The sequence below is a fragment of the Spermophilus citellus genome (assembly GCF_964194105.1).
Source record: "Spermophilus citellus genome assembly, chromosome: 9".
Classification (NCBI taxonomy): Eukaryota; Metazoa; Chordata; class Mammalia; order Rodentia; family Sciuridae; genus Spermophilus; species Spermophilus citellus.
The window spans coordinates 71,131,530-71,147,461 of record NC_138191.1 but is presented as its reverse complement, the minus strand read 5'-3'; the positions used below and the strand labels follow the sequence as shown (position 1 = coordinate 71,147,461).

The 15,932-nt window shown below is 35.9% G+C and overlaps 1 protein-coding gene across 1 annotated transcript; it reads left to right on the top strand.

The window, feature by feature from the left end:
* The first annotated feature begins 695 nt into the window (after positions 1-695).
* LOC308657155 (ubiquitin-conjugating enzyme E2 R2) lies at positions 696-2,424 on the top strand. The gene has a single exon (XM_081308620.1). The coding sequence runs from the start codon at positions 1,106-1,108 to the stop codon at positions 1,820-1,822; it is 717 nt and encodes a 238-aa protein (XP_081164746.1). The 5' UTR covers positions 696-1,105; the 3' UTR covers positions 1,823-2,424.
* Positions 2,425-15,932: the final 13,508 nt, after the last annotated feature.

The window sequence follows — 15,932 nt, the reverse complement described above, 5'->3', positions numbered from 1 at the left end:
CCATTAAAGAATAATATGTATTACCTAAAAAACATGTGGTAGTTTTACTACTAACTTGTAATCGGTGACAAAATAACTGACTACATTGTAAGCAATAAATAAGATGCTACAATTAAGTGACAACAGTAAATATATAAAGATTAAATTCATACATGAAAACTCAGGTATTCAGATAGGTACATGTGTTTAAGCAAATCATGTCTACAGTACAGCAACACAAAAATAAAGAAATAGAAAAAAATTTGATAGGAATATTGATCAACAAAAAGTGTGTCTACACTACTGTGTTAATTTTGGACAAAACATGATTTAAGGATGAATGCAATGACAGAAATAGAAGAGAAACTATATATTGAAAACTGCAGTAATTCATCAGCAAGAAATTATAAGCATGAATTTGCATATGCTTAACAGATGTTATTGAAAGAAGCAATATAAAACTTGGTAATTTAAAAACAAATATCTTAATGGTTAGAACACTCACCAAATACATGAGAGACCCTGATGGTTACACACACACACACACACACACACACACACAAATAAATATTTAAATGTTGACAAATTGAGCATTATACTTGGAGATTTTAATAAACTGTTGTCAGAAACTAGTGCATCAATAAAAGACAGATGTTTTAACGTTTAAAAACTTTGGCCACGGGCCCCGGCGGCCCCCGAGGCGAACGAGAGGGCGAGCGAGCGCGGCGCTCCCGGGCCGGCCCGGCCCCCTCCGCTCACCATCGCCGGCCCTTCGCCGCCTTCCTCGGCTTCCACCTCCTCTCCCCCCCCCCCAAGTAGAGGCCCCCTCCGGGGGGGGGAGGCCCCGGACCGGGAGCGGATTCCCCCAACTCCTTCAACCCCTCCCCCACCCGGCCGGAGTGTGAGGAGAAGGGCCCGGCCCGGCCCGGCCCGCGACGCGTGTGAGGACACCGGGCCGGCCCACGGGCCGTCTGGGGCCTGGTCCGGCCCGCCGGGTGTGTTAAGACCGGGGCCCCGTGCGGCCCGGCCCGAGGGCGAGCGGAGGGGAGGGGCCTGGTCCGGCCCGGCCGGTGCGCGAGGACTGGGGCCCCGGCCCGGCACCGCCGCCGCCGCCGCCGCCGCCGCGATGGCCCAGCAGCAGATGACCAGCTCGCAGAAGGCCCTGATGCTCGAGCTGAAATCCCTACAGGAGGAACCGGTGGAGGGCTTCCGGATCACCCTGGTGGATGAGTCCGACCTCTACAACTGGGAGGTGGCCATCTTCGGACCCCCCAACACCCTCTACGAAGGCGGCTACTTCAAGGCACATATTAAATTTCCTATTGACTACCCATATTCACCACCTACCTTCAGATTCTTGACCAAAATGTGGCACCCCAACATTTATGAGAATGGAGATGTATGCATTTCGATACTTCATCCTCCTGTAGATGACCCACAGAGTGGAGAACTGCCCTCTGAAAGGTGGAATCCTACTCAGAATGTGAGGACTATTCTGTTAAGTGTAATCTCACTGCTTAATGAGCCCAACACCTTCTCCCCAGCCAATGTGGATGCTTCGGTTATGTTCAGGAAATGGAGAGACAGTAAAGGAAAAGACAAAGAATATGCTGAAATCATTAGGAAACAGGTTTCAGCCACTAAAGCCGAAGCAGAAAAGGACGGAGTGAAGGTCCCCACAACCCTGGCGGAATACTGCATCAAAACTAAAGTGCCTTCCAATGACAACAGCTCAGATTTGCTTTATGACGACTTGTATGATGACGACATTGATGATGAAGATGAGGAGGAGGAAGATGCCGACTGTTATGATGATGATGATTCTGGGAACGAGGAGTCGTGACGTGCTCCTTTGATGCCCCTGTACTGCCCTGCCGTCTCAGGCCAAAGGGAGGGGAGCAATTGGGGACCTAGCAGCAGCCCCTCAACAAAAACCTATTCACCGGGGGTGGGGAAAAAAAAACACAGCTCCTGCTGACTCCCCTTATGGATCTCAGTTTGCTCCTTTTTATGGACCTTTCATGGAGAGAAAGTAACCCTCCACAGAATGTCTGAATTCTTGCATTCTTTACCCTTCCATCACTGTATTGATTCTTTTTTTAAAAAAAAAACAAAAACAAAAAACAAACAAAAAACAAAAACCAACAACCCAAACTCCCGCCTCACTTCGTCTCTGCAGAATGTTCACAGCAAAACACGTTTGCTCTGTTTTTAGATTCCTGAAGAATTAGTCTTTTCAAGACATTAATGTGTTTAAAGCTGGAAACCGTTGGGAGTTCACAAGTGCTGCATATACTGGGTAGCAAAAGAAAATGGAAAAAAAAAAAAACCCACAAAACAAACTTTAAAAAAAAAAAAAAAGCAAATTTGCCAAGGTTTAGCTGCTCATTTACATTAGTGTGTACGCATTCATTCAAGTCCCATGGTGGTGAATTTTCTTTTGTTTCCCTTCCTAACCAGGATACAGTGGGCATCAGGGACTTACTTCATGCTAAGCCTGATGAAATGTGCTCCTTAAGCCTTCATGAAATCATCCTAACACGGAGGCCTCAGCTATTCTTGAGGAGAGAAATCAGATTTTGTTTTTTGAAATCGATTGGGAATCTAAAGCCTGAAATAAATATTCATACTTTACATAGAAAAAAAAAAAAAAAAAAAAAAAAAACTTTGGCCACTTAGAATGTCACAAAAGAAGTCTCAAAAAGAAAAACAAATCCAGGCATAAAAACTGTAAACACCAGAACTCAGCACAGTAAAACTATAATTGAAAGCAGTAATTGGAAGCTACCAAAAAAGATAATCTAAAGAAATCATGTGTCTATACTTTATAAAATATACAAACATACTATATACTAAAACTTGTAGTATGAAGTTAAGGTGAGATAAAAAAGATGAAGGTTCACTTTGTCATTTATCATTCCAAAAGAGCCCAAAATTAAAAAGCAAAGTATCCAACTACAAAATCCAGAAAAACACAATAAAGTAAAAACCTGTGGAAAAATAAAAGAACAAAGTAATAAAAGCAATATCAGCAAATTAAAATGAAGGCAGAAAAAAAAACACAGATGTTCAATAAAATTAAAGGTGATTTTTAGAAGAGCTATAAAACAAATGAAGTTCTAGTAAAACTTATTTCATAAAATGAAGCAAAAGCACAAATATCATTATTGGAAACATAGGAAGAAATGTAACCACCAATATAATATCATAGAAAAAACTGCATTTAAACTTTTACTAAAAAATGAAAAAAATAAAATGGACAATTTTGAAAATCTAAATTTGAAAACTGTCAGGCATCAGACAACTGATATAAATCAGCACCTAAAAAAGATATTGGCAATCAAACATCACTGATATAACTCCTTAAAATGACAAACTTTAAAAAGATTAAATTGCCTTGAAAATTGTTTTTATTAAATTTTCTTAGCCTATAGAAGTATTTCAAAAGAAACAAAAGCAGAAAAAATAACTAAATTCAGTTAGTGAAAGAAGACAAACTTGAAATTCAACTGGAAACTAGCTTAAAATTATAAACCGATCACACTTTTGTGCTGAGAGCCATAGCCAAGTAAGAATGACGCATGGCAATTTCTTTGTCAGCCTACACAATGTTGCTTAGAGGGAGGACTCTCCATTGTGGAAATGGGCTTGCCTTGGACCCAGGTCATTTGCAGTGACATTGCATGAATGTTTGAGAAAGGTGACCCTGCTCAAGGACCAGGGCGGATCCGGGTTTAGGGCGGTTCCAGGTTTAGGGCGGTTCCAGGTTTAGGGTGTGGATCCTGCTGGGAATAGGGCAGTTCCAGGTTTAAGGTGGATCCTGCTGGGAGTAGGATGTATCCTGCTGCCTCAGTTCCCGTTGAGTTCTCCGCTGGATTGAGAGGGTATTTTGGGATGCAGAGCCCAGTGGAGAGTGTGGATTTTCCCCAGAACGTGCGTGTAGAGTGCCGGTGAGAGTTCGGGAATAAAGAGTTGCTGTTTGAATCTACAAGGCTGTGAGTGGCTTGTGATTTTGTGCCCAGCCAGACTGTGGCACTTTTGTGCATATATCCAAAATTCCAACAAATAAAATTATTAATTGAAAGAGAACAGCAATATTAAAGCCATACAAAAAAAGATATATCTTAGAAGTGAAGAATATTTAATTTTTATAAATGTATTGACGAAATTCAACTTAAAGAAGTAAAACATGCCATTTTATTAAGTGACATTTTTTAAAAAATCAATTAATTAATGGGAGAAAAAACTCTTAGAAAAATCAAAAATAAAGGTTATTCTATCCACAAAATCAGGTATGTTTGTTGTATTTAATAGGAAACTCTAATAGCATTCTCTTTTAGATCTGAATAAGTGATTGATTCCAGTTATTAATTCTGCCCTTTAATATTTTCTTGGAATTTTAAGATAGTGCATTTGACATAAAAAATTAATACAAGTTATAATAATTAGAAAAGTTGAAACTGTCATTACCTTCATGAACAAGAGTTAAATAATTTTTTTCTCACAAAATTCGACAGATTCAGAATCTATGGCAAAATTTTATGACTAATACAGCTTCTATCCTAGTTGTTGCAATTTACATCAACACAGAAATTAACTACATTAACTGTGAAAATTTAGTAGAAAAATGTGGTATTCAAATAGAAGCAATAACCTTGTTATTCTGGGTAAAAATCTAATAAATATGAGCAAAGTTTTAAGAAGAAACATGCAATATTTCTGAAGGAAGCAAAGGAAGATTTTAATGAATGGAAAAGTACATCACATTTACGGAAGGGAAGACAGTGCAAAGGCATGACTAATTTTACAAAATTAATCAAATTTTTTGCAGCTTCACCAGAAACCACTTCAGAGCTTTTATGACACTTGAAAAATTAATCATAAAATTATATTGAAAAGCAAAATGTTAAGAATAACAATAAAAAAGTATAAAAGTATGCAAAACAAATTCAAGGCCTGGCATGGTGATACATGCCTATTATCCGAAGGGGCTGGAGAAGTTGAGGCAGGAGGATTGTGAGTTAAAAGCCAGCCTCAGCCACTTAGCAAGGCCCACTCAGCAAGACTCTGTCTCTAAATAAAACTTTTAAAAGCTCAGGGATGTGGCTCAGTGGTCAAGCGCCCCTGGGTTCAATACCTGATTAAAAAAAAAAAAAAAAATCAAGGACAGTGATTTTTACTACTTAGTATAAATTTTTTTTTATAAAACTACAATAGTTAAGACAATGTCTTATATGCATAGAGATAGATAGATAGATACATGATATATGGGACAGAATAATGGAATGAAGGGTTAAGAGAGAAAAATATACGTGAGCTCTTGTAAGCCAGTGGAAATCTTGGGGAAAGAAATATGATTTGGCAATGTGATTTCCTATTTAAAAAATCATCATCATGCCTTTCAAAACAGAAGCAAAACTAACAACTCCAAATACAGAATGTGGAAGAGAAAGATTAAACATATTTGAAGAAATATAGGATATATTCATAGAAGAATTTCTTTAACACACACATAAAATAATGAGAAGAATGAGAAAACGAATGAGTAAAATGTGTTTAAAACAAGTAAAAAGTGGGAAAAGAAATGCATTATTAAAAAAAAAATATTTGAATATTGTCAAATATTATCATGCAATATAGTTTTTTAATTCCTGGTTATTTGGGGGAAAAAAGGGCAATGTCTCATTTTTTTTAAAATCTGCAAAAATAAATGGGGAAATCACAGAAACAGATAATACAATGATCAATAAATAGAATGGGACAATTTCACTACTAATGAGGTTCACTGATTTTCTATTTATTTATTTATTTATTTATTTATTTATTTATTTTAGTACTAGGGATTGAACATCCGGGCACTCTTCCATTGAACTACATCCCCAGCCTTTATAATTTCTTTATTTTGTGACAGGGTCTTAACAAGTTGTTGAGGCTGACTTTGAACTTATAATCCTCCTCCCTCAACCTCCTGAGTAGCCACAGACAGAGCCAGGCCAGGTTTCCACCACTAATTAAGACTATACAAAGTAAAATAATAGTAAAATGCTATCTCCTACCTATCAAATTGACACGTATTTTATAATCAGATGATTGCAAACATTCATGACATTGTCTGAAACCTTTTACACTTTTAATCAGCAAAACAAAAGCTATTACAACCAAACAAATAAAGTGTATTGATTTGGATATGAGATGTATTATGGTTTGATATTAGGTGCCTGCCCCCCCCCCCCAAAAAAAAGCTCATTTGTGAGACAACGCAAGAGGGTTTAGGGGTCAATGAATTGGCTCTTGAGAATCTTGGCCTATTCAGTGTGTTAATCCCCTGGATGGTAACTGTAGGCTGGTAGGGTATGGCTGGAGGAGGTGGGTCCCTGTAGACAAGCATTTGGGATTTATATTTGTGTCTGTTGAGCAGAGCTTTCTCTCTCTCTGCTTTCTGATGTGTTGTCTTGAGCCACTTTCTTCTGCCACATTTTCCCACCATGCTGTATTGCCTTACTTTGGGCCCAGAGCAATAAAGTCAGCCATCTGTGAACTAGGACCTCTGAAACCATGAGCCCCCCAAAAAACTTTTTCTCCTCGAATTGTTCTTGTCATGCCTTTTGGTCACAGCAGTGAAAAGGCTGACTGAAACAAGATGTTCCCCAAAAGCTTTTGTGTTAAATACAGGAGGTAAAATTTTTAGCATAGAGAGTGGACTTGGGTTCTTTGTCTCATGCATTTGAAGAATAAAATCCATACATACAAGGTTGAGAGCAAAGTAATAAGATTTATTACAGAAACAAAAAGAGAGGGGTCCCAAGAGAAGGATATCAAAGAGTGGCTATTGTCTAGATCTTTATGTAGATCTATAAATTTAAGAAAATCAGCTCCTTGCCCAATCCTGGGTAAGGCAGTCAATGTCCACAAGTTATTTGTGTGGCTTTTAGTCCAGTCAAAATATTTATCAGGCATTTTTCCTTTTTTGGAGAGGCATGGACCTCAGTCACATAGGTCCTGGTTTAACAATAGCCTTTTTGTAAGTTTCTTAGCAAATATCTACAGATGCTGTTTGGGCTCTACTGCCCTGGAAGTTACCCAGGGGCTTATCTCCACATCCTCCCAGCCTTTTCTTTTTCTCCTGAGGTCAAAATCATTGGATTTTGAGAGTTCAAATCTATTACAGCCAAACAGATAAAGTGTGTTGACTTGGATATGAGATGTGTTATGGTTTGATATTAGGTGCCCACCCATCCTAGTTTGAATGAACTGAGTGGTAACTGTAAGCATGTAGGACATGAATAGAAGAGGGAGGTCACTTGGACCAGACCCTGGAAGGGTTCATCTTATCCTCACCCTACTTCCCAGTCCCCAAGCCCAGAGAAGATTCCCCAGACACACCATTCCAGTGCATCTCGACTCCAGCCAAGAGCAATGAATTCTGCCATTCTTGGACTAAATCTCTGAAACTGTAAAATAAACTTCCTCTCCTCTAAGTTGTTTAACACTAATTGTTTATTCAGATTAAACAACATCATAATGTGTGATACACTTTTGTTTTTTTTTAGAGCTGTAAACTGATCAGTGAGACAACACCTCAGATCCTGCAGATAAAAATACCACATTCTCGGTTTTTTTCCCTTTGTTTTCACTGTCTCTATTGGATAAAGGCCACCCTATGGCCTCTCCTCTTCAGAATCTATCTTCCATCATTATATCCACCTTTGGGAAGCCAGCATCCTAAAGCCATTAAAACATGGTGGTGCTCCCCAGCTTCCCATTCCCCTTTCTTAAAACCTTGGGAAAGCAGGGTTCTTTGGGTCCTCCTGGGAGCATAAGGTTTAGAGATTAAAATGCTGCACATAATATGTCCATTCCAAAAATTTTATCTCCAAGGTCTTCAGACTATTTTTTTCCCCTACAAGAAGGGGAAAACTTTTTTCTGTTACAAGCCAGATAGTAAATATTTTAGGTTTTGCAAACCACATACAACCCTGTCTCATTCCTTTTTTATCACTCTGTTTGTTTATTTAAGTGCCTTTGAAACATGGAAGAACTGTTCTTATCTTTATGGCTGTAAAAACAAACAAACAGAAACAGCTGAGGGATAGATTGTCTGGTGAACCAGTTTGTTGACCCTCCTCTATAGCTGTAGCAGGGTACTTGAGTCTCTTAGTCTCAATTCATGTAGTCCTAGAGATTTATTCATTTCCTCTAGCTTACCTTATTTGTTGGTATACAATTATCCAAAGTTCTTTTTCATAGTTCTTTTTATTTCCAAAACATCAGTAGTAGTGTTCCCACATTCATATTTCTTATTTTGATTATTCATATTTTCACTATTTTTCTTTTTTAATCTAGCTGAAAGTTTGTAAATTTTGTTCAGCCAAAGAACAACTTTAGATGTGATTGATTTTCTCTGAGTCTTCTGTACTCTGTTTCGTTTATCTCTAATCTTTACTCTTTCTTCCTTCTGCTAGCTTTGAGTTTAGCTAGCTCTTCCTTTTTTCCTTATTGCATAAAGTTAGTTTCAGGTTTTTAATGTACCTATTTTACTGATATAAATTTTCCTCTAAGCATTGCATTGCCTTTGCTGCCTGCCGCCCACAAGCTTTAGTAAGTTGTGCTTTCCTTTTCATTCATTTGTATATACTAATATCCCTGAGTGACTTTTTCCCTTGATTCTTTAGCTAGTTAAAAGTGTGATATTTAATTTCCACATATTGGTTAGTTTTTTTTTCCCAGTTTTTCTTCTGTTATTGATTTTGGTATCATTGGAGAAGATACTTAATATAATTTCAATCTTTTTTAAAATTTAGACAGCTTTATTTTGTTTGCTACCAATTTATAATATCAAAAATTTTCTGGTATACTTTAGTAAAACATAATCTATGGAATCAGAGAAAATTATATATATATAATTTTATTTTATATATATATATATATATATATATATATATATATAAATGATAGGAGAATTGTGCTGCTATTTGTGCTTAGCTAAAATTATATCCAGGAAGAATTAGAAAGAAAATACAAATAAAAAGATATGAAATATTGAGATTATCAGATAGAATCAAAAGATCACAGATTATATATGCATAAAACTGAAAAAGAAGAAAGCCTGAGAAGTAAAGAAATTTGAGTAAGTTTAAAAAAAATAAACAAGATAGAACATGAGATGAGATATGAGTGACAAGATGATTCCAAGTGGAAGTAATTCTCTTCCAGCACATGAATAAGTGGTATACTTGACTTCTTTGGATTTGAGGACCCTGAGAAATTCTACAGTAATCTCCACTTCTAATCAAAATGGGGTCTTTGGAAGGAGATTTATCCTACTACCTGAAGTATAAAAAAAATGCCACAGACTATATAAAGCCATTATTTTCAAGTATTGATAGTGTATAATGCAAAACAATGATCTCTAAGAAAGAAAGCACATTTGACGATAGCTTTGTAATTATCATGAGAGAATATCTGAGTTACAGCACAAAGATGGAGAATCCATGATAGCCTGCCTGGCCAATATCCTGTGAAGAAGAGACAGAACCAGAGGACTAGGAGTCCAAGGCAGCTGGAACTGTAGAGAGGTACAACACAGAGAGAAAGATCTCTGCAGATGGGCAGATGGTCCTTGAGTCTTCCAGCTGAATATTGATTAGCATACTTATAGAAGGAAACTACCTAAATCCAGAAAAATCCTACTCTAAAAGAGGAGGAAAAATCTGTAGAGGTTACATGGGACTAGAAATAGTCTGCCTCCTCAGCAGAAAGCATTATAATATATTGGGCTCAGAGTGGCAAGCTGAGGAGGATACCTCAAAAGTCTACTCCAAATAGCCCATTAAAGGTTGCTGTGTTGTAACCATTCTAAGATAAAAAAATAAATAACACAGAGCCAGATGTGGTAGCACATGCCTGTAATCCCAGCAGCCTGGGAGGCTAAAAGCCAGCCTCAGCAATTTGGTCAGGCCCTAAGCAACTCAGTGAGTTTCTAAATAAAAATATTGAAAAGGGCTGTAGATGTGGCTCAGTAGTGGTTAAGTGTCCCTGGGTTCAATCAATGGTACCAAAAAAAAAAAAAAAAAAAAAAAAAAACCTGATAAAGATGGGTCTCCAAAGTTAGAAGACAGGCTACTTCTGACTTCAAGACCTTTTAAAATTCTACAGTAATCAAAACTGTGATGGGCTGGGATTGTGGCTCAGTGGTAGAGCACTTGCCTAGCCCAGACAGGACTCGGGTTTGATTCTGAGCACCACATAAAAAAATAAAGGCATTGTGTTGTGTCCATCTACAAAAAAAAAAAGATATTCTCTCTCTCTCTCTCTCTCTCTCTCTCTCTCTCTCTCTCTCTCTCTCTCTCTCCTTTAAAAAAAAAAAACTGTGATATTGGCATGAAGACAGATAAATAGGTCAATGGAATAGAAGAGAGTCCAAAATAGACTCACACATATATATTCAATTGATTTTGACTAAAGTGCTAAGGAAATTCAATAGAAAAAGATGATCTTTTCAAGGAATGATGTAGGAACAGTTTGTTAGTAACATACAAAAAAAATTAAATACAAAAAGAGCATTGCCCTTGGGTTCCTAGTACATACAAAATATTTATTTTGAATATTCATAACAATCACAGAGAGAATGAAAAAGCTAAACCCACAAAATGTCTGGAAGGAAATATAAAATCTTAGTGACCTAGGATTTGGCAAAGATTTTCTAAATACAACCCAAAATACTTAGTATAAAAGAAAAAAATCAATAAATAGAACTTGATCAAAATAAAACACTCTTGCTCTTCAAAAGATACTGTATTAAAAAAGAAAAGAAAAAGCATATAGAAAATGTTTGCAAAATATGCAGTTGACCCTCCAAATCTATGGGTTCCATATTCATGGATTTAACCAACTGTGGATCTAAAATATTTTTTAATTATATATGTACTAACATGTACAAACTTTTTTATCTTTATTCTTTAAACAATACAGAATAACAACTATTAGTATTGTATTAATAATTACAAGTAATCTAGAGACAATTTAAAGTATACAGGAAGATATGTGTAGGGTAAATATAAATATTACCCTAGTCTACACAAAGGACTTGAGCATCTGCTAATTATGGTATCCACAGGGAATTCATGGAACCAATCTTTTATAGATATTGAGGGAAAACTGAAGATTAGTAACTAGAATATGTAAAATACAATTGTACTTCAATAAGCAGACAACACAATTTAAAAATGAGCAAAGCTGTTGAACAGAAACTTCACTAAAAAATGTACAATTGGCAAACAGCACATGAAAAGATGCTAAATACCATTGTCATTAGAGAAGTATAAATTGAATTCACTACTACACTACTACTACCAAGTCTATAATTATAACCATAAAATATTGTGCAACTGGAACTCTCTTGAACTGCCAAAAGGAATTTAAAATAGCACAAACTCTTTGCAAAAAGGCTTAGTGGGTTTTTTAAGTATTAAATCTACATCAGCCCCATGACCATGGCAATGTATTTACCCAAGAAAATGAGAACATTATGTTCAGATGAGAACTTGTATGTGAATGTTCATAGCAGTTGATTTATAACAGCCAAAAACTGGGAATAACAAAAATATACATCAGCAAATGAGTAGAAAACAAATTGTGATCTATCCATACAATGAAATAATATCGAGCAATTAAATAGAATGAACTATTGATATATCCCATGCACAGATAAATTGCAAAGTCATTAATATTGAATGTAAGAGAGTGGGCAAAAAAAAAACAGAAAATACATAACTGCATGATTCAATTGGTTGAAAATTCTAGGAAAAGTAAACAATCTATAGCTGCAGATCTGTGGTTGTCTTGGGTAAAAGTAGCAGAGGAGAGTGGTCTAACCAAAGGGCCACGGAGTATGGTGGCTAATGGAAGTGTACATTATCTTGACTATAGAGATGTTCTTTTACACTCAAAATTTTGAATAGGATGAGTGAAGGTGAGCCCCATTGAGAGGGTAACATTGGAGACATACATGTGTCATAGTCTGTCAAGTAATACCTTTATGTACATTTTAATGTGCACCAATAATACTTTGATAAAGCTATAAGTTTAAAATAAACTATATTCTCATGGTATCCAAATGCTGTAGTTGTGGAGATGATGATAGGGATTGGACTAGAAAATAAAAATAAATTTAAGCCCAGTGAAGACAAAGTCATTTGGTGAAGTGGAATTACATCTGAGAAATTAGAAAATGTTGAAAATTAAAGTAAAGAAATGTTTTCCTAAGAGGAAATAAAGAACTTTCCAAAGAGAGGTGCCCACAAATTGTGGAAAACTTGAAATAAAACCGAAAAAAAAAAGGGCATGAAGGTTTTACCTATTCATCACTTAGAAAATTGACAGAAATCCTTAATTTCTTCTCTTGAAAATGGATTAATAGCTACACTATATCTTTTGCTAAAATTAGCATGAATATTTAATATTCCAACTGCATTAACCATGAAAAGAAAATGTTATTACTATCTAGCATGAATGTGTCTTTATATAAAAACATCTGTTATTTTATGTTCTTGTTTAATAGATTATACAGGTCAACAGTTCTGAATATTTACCTTGTTTGTCATCAAATTTACTAATTAATGTTAGTCATTAGAAAGTTTACTTTTGTGGTAGACTATTAGTTTGAAGGTTTTTATCATTCACAAAAGTGAATTTAAAAGTTTTGGCAATTCTTTCCTGATTAGCTAACTATAAAAGTAGTTTCTTTCAATGAAGTGCTAAGAAGCTAGGATCTCATTTTATCAATTAAACAATCAGATCAAGAGCCACATTGCTATCAGAACTATTTTTAGAGCATACTCAGATTTGTTCCCATTATGTGGGCTTGGTCTCAACAATCATAGTGTTCTGCCTTTCCTAACTAGTATGTTCTTTATTGTGAACCAAAGATGTGATATGGTAAGTACGGTTGCATAAATATTCAAGTTTTATAAGGTCAGCAAAAGCTTTCATTAAAATGGAAATAAAATATAGGCATGTGCAAAATAAGGTAGTTATTATACTTTAACAAAAATATTCAAGCTAAAAAGAATGGACAGAAGGACACTTAAAGCAATCAAGAAAATAGAATTCATTCATTAATTCAACAAATATGTTTCAAGTACTTTACTATACACTTGGGATAAATCTGGAGGGGGGGAAATGAGGAAAAATTCCTGCATAGGAGATTGAGACTGATCATAAAAATTAATAAACAAAATATATATCATACTGGAAGGTCCTAAGTGTTATAGGAAAAAAAATAAATAAGGAAAAGGGGAACCAGGAGGACAAACAAGGAAGTTAAGTTTAAAATTTTGAATAGGGTGAGGTAAGGTGAGCTCTATTGAGAGGGTGACATTGGAGTAAAATCTGGAGTGAGGTGAGGGATTTAGCCATATAGACATTCAGACAGAGTGCAAAGGCCTGAAGGCCCTGCAGTGTTCAGTGAAAGCCAGGAGCCAGGATGGATAGAGATAGGGAAAGATGGAGACAATAGTAGGGAGAAAGTCCCACATGGGAATGGGGTTCCCTTAGGTGGAATGGGCTGGCTGACAAATAAAAGCTAAGGGAAATAAAAGGCGGGGGGAACCCACATCACAGAAAGTAGTTTCAAAACCAGGGCAGGACAGGCAAGCTGATCAAACCCATGGAGCTTCTAGACAAAATGGAGTCCCTGCTTGCTTTATTTATACTGGGAAACATCAAAGAGATTCTATAGAGTGTTCTTTTTAAAAAAAAAAAGTTAAAGCTGGACTTTACAGTTCCTAGAGGGTTATGCTCATTTCTGGAGCTACTATGAGGAACCTCTTATAGGAAGGGAAGGAAAGGTCACATGCATTGGGCAATCTATTGCCATGGGAGAGCCACAGAAAGTTCCCAGTGCCAGGCCTATCTCCAACTGGCTTCCATGCAGAGAGAAGATCTTCCTGTATTTCATGGATGGCTTCCCACAGAAAAGGTCAGAGAGATTATGGGGCAAGTTCAGGTAGACCTTTGTGTGCCATTGGCTTTTTACAGAGAGTGAAATAGGAGCTGCAAATGCTTTTGAAACGGTAGAACATGATCTATTTTCCATTTAAAGATAATGATTTTTCTTGCACGACTGGGAATAGAATGTAGTGAGACAGGGATGGGAGTAGAAAGATAGTAGATTATCACAGTGTTATAATTGAGATTTTTATGAGGCTGAGACCATAGTGAATGTAAGGAGAAGTTGGATTCTGGAAACATTTGGAAGTAGAGCTGATGCTATGTTACATAGCATATAGTATGAAGGAAAGATCAGAATTCAAAATAAACAGGAAGGTGTAGCCATGAGATTACAGAAGGATAATGTTGCTCTCAATAGAAATACAGAAGATTTTGGAGCAGGTTTTGGTGGCACACACTAGAAAACCAAAACATGGAAATTTACATTCTATGGAGTGGGGATGATGCTCTTTGCACAGGACCAGTTGATGGGCACATGACAGTGAACAAAACAGTTGCAGCCCCTCAGAGAATGAAGTCATAGGGACCAATTAATAAAACAGACTGGGGACATTCTTGCCCTAAAGAGAATTGTATGTGAGGGACTTCTTCCTACTTCCAGAACAACACCCAATCTGAAATACTGAAGGGTAGACAGTGAAGTGTGAAATTTCACACAAATTATATCTTTTGACCTGATCAGTAGAATATTTCTCAAGTTAATAGATATTGATATTAAATAACAAAAAAATGTAACAGGAGGGTAACATACTAAACATCTCCAAGCACTTACAGCTTTTATTTTATATATTGAAGTATTAATACACACTAAAAATATAATTTCTTAAAATGTTTAAATAAATGCATGATGTGAAAAAAACAAAGCCAAAAATAGAAACAACGCTAAGTGAAATTGAGAATTTCATAGTGTCCCTCCCTTTAATGTTAAGTGTGACAACCTTCTTCATATTTTCTGATGGCTTTAACTTGAATGACTATGGGTTTGATGACAATTATGTTTTCTAACACATAAGTATGTTTAGAGTATAGAATGAAGTCAATATTACATATTTTACAATACAAGGAAAAACACAAAGAACATCAAAAAAGTGAAAATGATTTCTTTCTGACTCAACTCTGCTAATATTTTGAGTCCGTGCTTGCTTTATTTATACTGGGAATGCTTGCTTTATTTATACTGCTTGTCCTAAGAAGATATTTATAAAGTAGACATTTTTGGAATAAATATAAATATACACGCTTGTGTTAACATTTATCTATTAGCTTCAGAAATAATTTGGAAGAAAATAATGATTTATGTATTCAGACCACATAGTGAAAAAAAAAAAAAAGATAACCATTCTAAAATTAAAGAATATTTTCAGAAAAACATTTTAGGGGAGAGCATGCCTTGAAAATCAAATGCCTCTAAAATCAAAAGAAGTTGATAATTCACTGAAAGTAGTATTTATTACAGGAATATTTTATTTTCCTACAATTTTTTGGTATACATACTATGCATAAAGCAAAATGAAATACAATATTTTACATATTTATTTTATTAACATTGATTTCTTACATTACAAAGATTTTAAATGTCATTATATTTTCTTAAAAGTACATGACCTTAAAATGTCCACATTCAATCATTACCTTTAATTAAAATGTTACTTTAAATATGTACATATATAGAGATAGATGCATGATTTCATTTTTTATTATTATGAGTCAATGCCTAAGGCAGACTAACTTTATAAATAAATGAAGTTTATTTAGCTCCCAGTTTTGGAGGATCAAGCGTATTTTTTCAGCACTAACTCGGCTCTCTGAGGACCTCATGGTAGATGGGGTCACAATGGTGGAAAGTGTGAGAGGAAGAGATCACATCTTGAGATAGGAAGTCAAAGGAAAGACTTGAGTCCCCAGTCATTTCTGAGAGCATGCCCTCAATTGACTAAAGATCT

What these genes read in the sequence shown, in the direction of transcription:
- LOC308657155 (XM_081308620.1), top strand. Translation starts at nt 1,106, where the DNA reads ATGGCCCAGCAGCAGATGACCAGCTCGCAGAAGGCCCTGATGCTCGAG.